Source organism: Triticum aestivum, chromosome 5B, assembly GCF_018294505.1.
Source record: "Triticum aestivum cultivar Chinese Spring chromosome 5B, IWGSC CS RefSeq v2.1, whole genome shotgun sequence".
NCBI classification, from domain to species: domain Eukaryota; kingdom Viridiplantae; phylum Streptophyta; class Magnoliopsida; order Poales; family Poaceae; genus Triticum; species Triticum aestivum.
Window position 1 is genome coordinate 18226652 of NC_057807.1, and position 7989 is coordinate 18234640.

At 46.7% G+C, this 7989-nt stretch overlaps 1 protein-coding gene across 1 annotated transcript; it reads left to right on the plus strand.

The window, feature by feature from the left end:
• Positions 1–972: 972 nt before the first annotated feature.
• On the plus strand, positions 973–4021 carry LOC123110158 (GATA zinc finger domain-containing protein 10). The gene is made up of 2 exons (XM_044530620.1): positions 973–1187; positions 2818–4021. The coding sequence occupies exons 1-2, from the start codon at positions 1098–1100 to the stop codon at positions 3760–3762; spliced, it is 1035 nt and encodes a 344-aa protein (XP_044386555.1). The 5' UTR covers positions 973–1097; the 3' UTR covers positions 3763–4021.
• Positions 4022–7989: the final 3968 nt, after the last annotated feature.

Sequence of the window (7989 nt, forward strand, 5' to 3'; positions counted from 1 at the left end):
CGGCTAACCAGGGGTGGAAGGGAGGCGTCAGCAAGTCGGTACTGACACCCGGTATGGAGCGGTGGAGGTCCAACGAGGCCTGGGCGGCGGAGTGGGTGGTATAGCGACGACACCAGTCTCGGACCATGCAGATACAAAGCAAGAGCGGAGGGACGGAGAGAGAAAAGAGGCGCTCCGGATGGGTTTTCTGTGGGGGTTGCGGTTGTCGGGACGCCTACGTGGCGGCTATCCGGGTGTCCGCAAACCTTCCCCAGATTTGCTTCTGGTTAGTAGAATTTCGAAACACACGGACTGGTCGGTGAAGCGTTTCATGCATGACGTTGGATGAGACAAAGTGTACGGGGCGTTTAGCGGCGCTTCGATGCACAAACGTTGGAGGTGCCCTAACCTCCCATGGATTTTCCCCGAGTTAAACCTCATAATGTCATTATCTTATCGCATGAAGAAGATACAAAACCGCACGACAACCAATTGGAGCATTTAATCATGTCAAATTTACCCAAACATAACCATCAGAATCCCAAAAAACAACTTTGCTGCTACGCCAAAAAAAATAAAAAAAATTGTATCCCAAACAAATTTTATGTGTGAATTGCATCGAAAAACCATTAGATGCATTTCCATAACCAACAAATTCTCTTTGCCTAACCCCCCATGAAGTCTTTCCCCCATCAAGATAAACCTCACAATGCCATCATCTCATCTCCTCATGTGGATGGATAAACCCCACAACAACCCAAACACAACTGTCATGTGAAGCACACACACATAAACCCAAACAACAAAAACTTTCCCTTTTTCGAACCTTGTTGAGTCCATTGCAAACAACACAAACCCTAAAACCTCAGGGCTAAGCAAAAGAGAGAGGCAAAGAGGGCAACTTTTCGCCGGGCCTTGCCCTCCAAGCACGGTAAAAACCGGCCCTTTTTCCCCCTCAATCGTAACCCCAACGCGCTCTCTGTTTCCTTCCTCTTCCCCATAAAAACCTCCGCTGGGCAACAAAAAGAAAGCTCTTGCGGAATCCCTACCTTCCCCTCCCTCCCCTCCCCTCTCTATCTCCCCTCTCCACTCCTCCTCCGGTTTGGGGGCGGCGGGGCATGGACGTGCACCACCCGCCGAATGCGGCGGCGGCGGCGGCGGCGGCCGCCGCCGCCCTCGGCGACATGTTCCCCCAGGAGCCCGCCATGGTCGGTTTCTTTTCCCACCACCCCCCCTCTTCCCCGCCTGTTCCGGTTGATTGTTGGTTCCCCTGCGAATAGGAGTTGTTCCCCCCGGCCAAGAACCGGGGGTTTTGGTTGCTTCGTCGCGAGGGAAGGCGCCGGCGGACCGGGGGTTCTTGGTTTTTGAATGCTTTCTTGGATGTCTTCCGGGTTGCGCTTTCGCAGAGGAATATTTTGCGGGGTTTAGCCGCCGCCGCCGCCGCCGCCGGTTGTTCAAGAATTACGGGGGTTTAGGTTGGTCCGTGTGCAATTCCTTGAACCCTAGGTGGTTTCGCCGGTTTCTTGCTCCCTTCAGGATGAAATTCCTCTTGAATGTTCGGAACGCAAAGGGGGAAAAAGAAGAAATGGCGGCTCTGTTCCTCTGTTACTTTTTACTGTTTCGGTCCTCTCCCGTGGAGGAATCCTTCTGTTCACGTCTGTGTCTATTATTAGGCGAATATATTGCTTTGGTTGGGAGGGAAGAGGTTTTCAATTTCCCGAGCAATTCAATGGTAACTGCCGCCCGCCGAGGGGGGGATTTTTTTTCAGCGACCGTGCAATAATTGTTTTATCCCCCTTACTAGGGTTCGTGTCAGGTTCATCACGTTCTTTCAATTATCCATTGGGGAAAAGTAGTATTATGTTTCCCTTTCGCTGTGATGTCACGGAAGGAAGAGGAAAAGCAATGCGTGTCTTGAATCAATGTCGATGTGTGTGTGTTCGTTCCCTCCTGTCATTGTCGTTGCATCGGCGCATCCACTGTTAATATCCTTTTGGCCGCTGTGAGGCGACGCGTATGCGAGATTGCGACAGAGATATTGTAGTTGTTTTGTGTATCGATTTGGGTGGAAAACTTTAGGACTAGAAACGGTGACAATGGCAGTCGGCATCTCGATTTTGCCTCAAGGGTTCTTCAGGTTTGGTCTGTAACTCCTTGCAGGATTCAAGGAAACATCCATCCATCCATTGTATCACTTATTATGAAATGCATCGGTTATGTTCCTCATATTTAGCCTTGACTCAAGTTCGTGGACTAGTGAACTGTTTAATTGCATCCTGTTGTGAGAAACTGCCATGGTGGTTTCTGTTCCACGGTGTTTAATTGCATTTGTGACTGAAGCATGAATTTTATTTTCGTTGCAGTAACTTAATTTTCCATTGGAATCTGAACTCAAGTATCACTTGCCAATTCGAATGCCCCCAAAGCAAATTTTTCTATTGATTGATGGTGTGGACTTTAATTAGTTCAAAAAGTAAAGGATGCTGACTGTAGGACTGTTTGTTCTTCGTTAGTAGGTTTATTCAGTAATCTGTTTGGAAATTTGTTACTCCATGCTTCTGCTACTCTTTGTTTGGGAACCATATTGCCAATGACAGTCCCTAGTCCATTAAGGCTTCCCTATGCATTCCATTCATTTTATTCATCCTCACATGCTTGTTTCTTAGCAAAAACATAGAACAGGACCTCTATGAAAAGTAGATTTCCTTGCAGTTGTGTAATTCCATTTAGTGATATATATATATATATATATATATATATATATATATACATATATTCTTAGACAATCAGTTTGGCCATTTTGTCTAAACGTGCCATGCTACTCTTTCTGATTTGCAGGAAAGTGAAGACAGCAGCACAGAGTGGCTCTCCATCTATTTAGGGGACTGCTTGACTAACCCTGCATCCTACCCTGTCTCCGAAGAACAAGCATCTGTAAACCCGAACCTGCCACATCCTTCATCTTCCAATCCCAGAAGAAAGAAGAGAAGCCTGGCCTCTGTTATAAGAGATAGCGATGAAGAATATTTCCTGATTGTTGAGCCACCGCTACTACTTGATCAGAAGCATTGGCTAGCAGAGAGTGAGCTCATCCTCCCCAAGAAAGACAAGGACCAAGAACTTGTCCAAAAACTGGAGCAGGAACACGGGGAAGCATATAAGCCCTACACTGTGCAGTTCAAGCAAGAGCAGGCGGTGATGAGGTGTAGCATTTGTTTGTCCAACTCCAACCAAACACCGCAGCAGTGGCAGGGCGGTCCGTCAGGGGCATTATTGTGCAACACGTGTAGCCTGAGGCTCAAGGCAGGGAACGGGTTCATCAAACTGGAGCGCTGCGGCCAACAAGTTGACGAAGAGCAAGATCATGGAAGGGGGCAGGATAAGAGGAAGATCAAGAAGACCACATATTACGGAGATGACGAGGAGCCTCCGCAGGAGAAGAGGAGGATCAAGAAGACTTCATTTGTAGATGAGCAGGGCAAGAGGAGGACCAAGAAGACGTATGTGAACGAGGAGGTCCCACTGGAGGAGCCAGTGAAGCGGTGCACCCATTGCCTGTCCCACACGACGCCACAGTGGAGGAGCGGCCCTCTAGGGCCCAAGACCCTATGCAACGCGTGCGGCGTGAGGTACAAGTCCGGCAGGCTGCTGCCGGAGTACAGGCCCGTCAACAGCCCAACCTTCGTGAGCTTCATGCACTCCAATTCCCACAAGAAGGTGATGCAGATGAGGAAGAGTGTCGAGAACGAGCACGAGCACGAGTACTCGCACTCGGATATGTGAGCTTGTGCCGGTGGTCAGGAGCATCTCCTGAGTCTGTCGCATCGGGTCTTAGAGGCCATTGGGCCGTAGTCATGTAGATCATCAGTCAGGAGGAAAGAATCGAACGCGAAATTCCGGTTAGGCCTCGGTTGAAACTCCTTGTTAGCTCTAGCAGTCAGTCTTTCGCTTGAGAGAACCGTTTCTCTAGTCCTGGATTCGTCGTCACTTGTGGTTGGTTGATACAATATTATGCCCGCCATTATATTGCGATGTTATGCTACGTTTTCCTGTCCCCTTTCCGAGTTTTGTTTGCAGGGCTGAGGTTGAGCACAGCCCTGCTGCATTGCTGTTTTGCATCTTGTGATCCTGGGCATTGGTGACTTTTTTCTAGGCTGGAACAAAGTTTGGTTTAGTTTGGTTGTTAGATTTGCAAGAGAAGTGCTGCTCTCTAGTGCTCCTGGCATTGCTGACTTTTTTCTAGTCTGGAATAGAGTTTGGTTTAGTTTGGTTGTTGGATTTGATAGAGAAGTAGTAGTCTCTACCCAGTATTGTTCCCTAACCTGCAATCAGTCCACCTCTTTCCTGAACCATGCATATGCAGAATCTGAACTTCCAAACCACTGATAAGAGTTGTGGCAGCAAATCTGGACACTGCTGGCAACAATGCAACAACAGATTCAGTTCTTGAGCTTCCTGGGGCAGTCAAATAGTACTCCATCGGATGTACGGACTGACTCTGCAAGAAACAATCCACAGCAAGGGTCTCTCTCTCTCTCTCTCTCTCTCTCTCTCTCTCATAATTCAGTGACACCTTTTGTATCACTCACTCACTCATGCTCACTGGTGATGATAGAGCATGATGCAGGCCAGTGGTGCATGCAGCAGGTCCTTTCTTGTTTCCTCCTCACTCACTCCCTCCACAAGTGAAGGGAAGGAAAGGGAAGGTCTTGACCACCTTTCCTCTTGCATCATCATTCATGGTCATCTCATGGGCCCTTTCTCTCTTGTGCTGAGGCCCCCAATTGTGTGCTTGCAGTTGCAGTAGCCCAAGCTCACATTCCACCATTCATTCTCCCTCTCATGCAAAGTTTCTTTTCTCTCTCTTACTTCTTTGGCCTTACATCCTTTGTGTGGCAGCAGTTATTAGTAGTAACTAGAGAAAAGCCATGGATGGATTTTGTGCTGATCCAGTAACTTTGTACCTGTAACAAAATAAAGAAGTACTGTAGTACTGTTTTGTCTGATGAAATAAATTCCATGTGCTGCATGGGCAGGGCAGAGCCATGTGCACAAACAAACTCACCACCAGACATGTCAAAGTTGTCAACCAAACCAGTTGGACTGACCATCACAAATTCAGATGACCATCAATATTTTTTGTTAGCTGTCTCCCAGCATAGAGAAGCTGGTCAAGCCTCTCGTGGTACCCAAAAATCAATGCATCATGTGTCCTCCGGTGCAGTGACCAGAAAGAAGCTGAGAGCAATTGAACCGAGCTGCATCACATGTACACCCTCTCTGTCCTGTAAAACCTAGATAGGAGCCAGCTGCAAGCAAGGGCGGGCTAGGAGCACCAGTGATTCAGCACTACTGCCTAATTGACATTCTGTCACTCACCCCCTCTTTCTCCTTGAACCACATAACAGGTTTGCCTGATTGCCATTGACATGTTTGTAACAAAATAAAACTAGTCTTTGATGAAATGAAGATCCCATGCATGTAGTACGTGGGCAGGGCAGCCATGTGTTGTGCAGAAACAAACTCACTAGACATGTCAAATTTGACTTAAGAGCATCTACAGCCGGACTTGGCAAATCCGCCCCCCTATACGCCCTGTGGACGCATTCGCGGACAGCGCCTGTTGGCCCCTCATATGTTCCGTCGCACATCCACGTACCTCAAATACCGATCTTCAAATCCATGCAATCCATGCACGTCGATCATACGATACAAATTGTTTGAATTCAACAGTTTAAAACAAAGCAAAGTATATCATAGTTCAACAAATTGGACATGACAGAATGAAATCAATGTCTGAGCGTGACGGATGGCGCGCTTGTCGAATCAATGGCCGGGCGCCATCCATGGCGCCTGCTCCGAGCCCAGGCGGACTGCGTCATGCTCGTCCAGCATCTGGGCTGCCTCATCCGCCTGCATCCTGACCGCATGATTCGCTGTCGCCGCCGCCCTCGCCGCCTTGTACTCCATACGATCGTTGATCTCTTTCTTGTCTGCAAGTCACTTCTTTGCATGCTCATCCAAGAGGGTTTCGTCCGCCAACATGATCTCGCATCTTCCGCGTTCCGTGCGAGTTGCAACCTCTCCTTCTGAGGCTCAATCTCTCCAAATGTCTTGGCCTTCTCGAGTTCCCATTTGATCACCGCCACTTACTTCTCCAACTCGACTTTTCCCTCTCAATTTCTAGCTTCTTCTTCGCCCTCTTTCGATCCCACTCCATCCTCTCCTTTTGTGCATCCAACATGACCTTGTACCTCTCCTCTTTCTTATTCTCCCTTATCGAAAAATGCCCGTCCATGTGGACGACATTTTTGTAGCCGCGGCGTCATGGGAGGCCCGTGCCTTCTGCCACTTATTTCCCATGACTTGTCGGTTATCCTTTGGCACGGTGGCTCTTCCATTCATGACGATAACATCGTCTCTTCATTGTCCAACCCAATTGATTGGTGGGAGCTTGAGGCATCATTCCTCTTCTTGCCGGACTTGAGATCGACCACAAGTTGCATTCACTTCGGCTTGCCATTCAATATGATCCAACAATGGCTAAAAGCAAACAACTTCTTCTCCACCTCGTGATACAAAGTGGCCGCCACCGCCCTAGCAAACAACATATGTATGAGCACGAGAATGCAAACACAACAAGCATATGCAAATGACGGAGGCTGCCAGAAGCGTAGTCTTCGATAGGACTAGCTATCCCCCTCTTTTTCCGGCATTCTGCAGTTCAGCCCATCGATATTGCCTCTTTACACATATACCCATGCATATGTAGTGTAGATCCTTGCTTGCGAGTACTTTGGATGAGTACTCACGATTGCTTTGCTCCCTCTTTCCCCTCTTTTTCCTCTTATCTCGGATGCCGCAACCAGACATCGGAGCCCAGGAGCCAGACGCCACCGTCGACGACGACTCCTGCTACACTGAAGGTGCTTACTACTACGTGCAGGCCGCTGACGACGACCAGGAGTAGTTTAGGAGGATCCCAGGCAGGAGGCCTGCGCTTCTTTCGATCTGTATCCTAGTTTGTGCTAGCCATCTTATGGCACCTTGCCTAACATGTTTGTACTCAGATATTGTTGCTTCCGCTGACTCGTTTATGTCGAGCACTTGTATTCGAGCCCTCGAAGCCCCTGGCTTGTAATATGATGCTTGTATGACTTATTTTATTTTTAGAGTTGTGTTGTGATATCTTCCCGTGAGTTTCTGATTTTGATCGTACACATTTGCGTGCATGATTAGTGTACGATTGAATCGGGGGCGTCATAGGGGCCTTAACACGACGACTTCTCGACTGTCTATTACAACAAGTTTTGTCTGGCTCCGACGAGGGAGGGACGATGACGACGACGTGCCTTCGCCTCGCTTCAGTGCTTGTAGTCGTCGCTAGGTGGTCTATGAACATGAAAGTGATTTTCATTATTTCTGATGTTTGTTGTATTGCCACGATTGAAGATGAGACGGAAGTTTTCATAAATTTTTTTACGGACTGTAAATTAACAAAAAAATGCGGCCACCAAGTCTCCAACTCGCGACAAAAGGTTAGCACAAAAACCGCCCTACAACATGCACCTGTACAAGATTGGCATGGATAACTAGACTTAATGTACTATAACAAAGCCCTCGTGGAGCTGAAATGAGCTATGGCCAGTGCCATCTTTTTAGAATATTGTAGATATTATGTAAATTATAATTTCAGTAGTAAAATAATGCTTGCCAAAAATGTAGTAAAAATAATATTTAAATATTTGTGTGTTATAATTATTGTACATACATACGAAATAAACTACATTTAATATTGTTCATGAATTATTTTAAAAATATTCATTATTTAAAATAACAATTATGAATTATATAAAATGTTTGTATACTTAAATAAAAATAATTTAAAATTTAAATTGTGGATATCAATATTCAATCCTATATATTATTTAAATTATATATATTTTAATATAAGTCATGAATAAAAAGTATACACAAGTGAATATTCATAAATATTTAGCAAGTGTTTTT

What these genes read in the sequence shown, in the direction of transcription:
- LOC123110158 (XM_044530620.1), top strand. Translation starts at nt 1,098, where the DNA reads ATGGACGTGCACCACCCGCCGAATGCGGCGGCGGCGGCGGCGGCGGCC. An exon ending in TCCCCCAGGAGCCCGCCATG is followed by an intron (nt 1,188 to 2,817) that starts GTCGGTTTCTTT and finishes TCTGATTTGCAG; the next exon opens with GAAAGTGAAGACAGCAGCAC.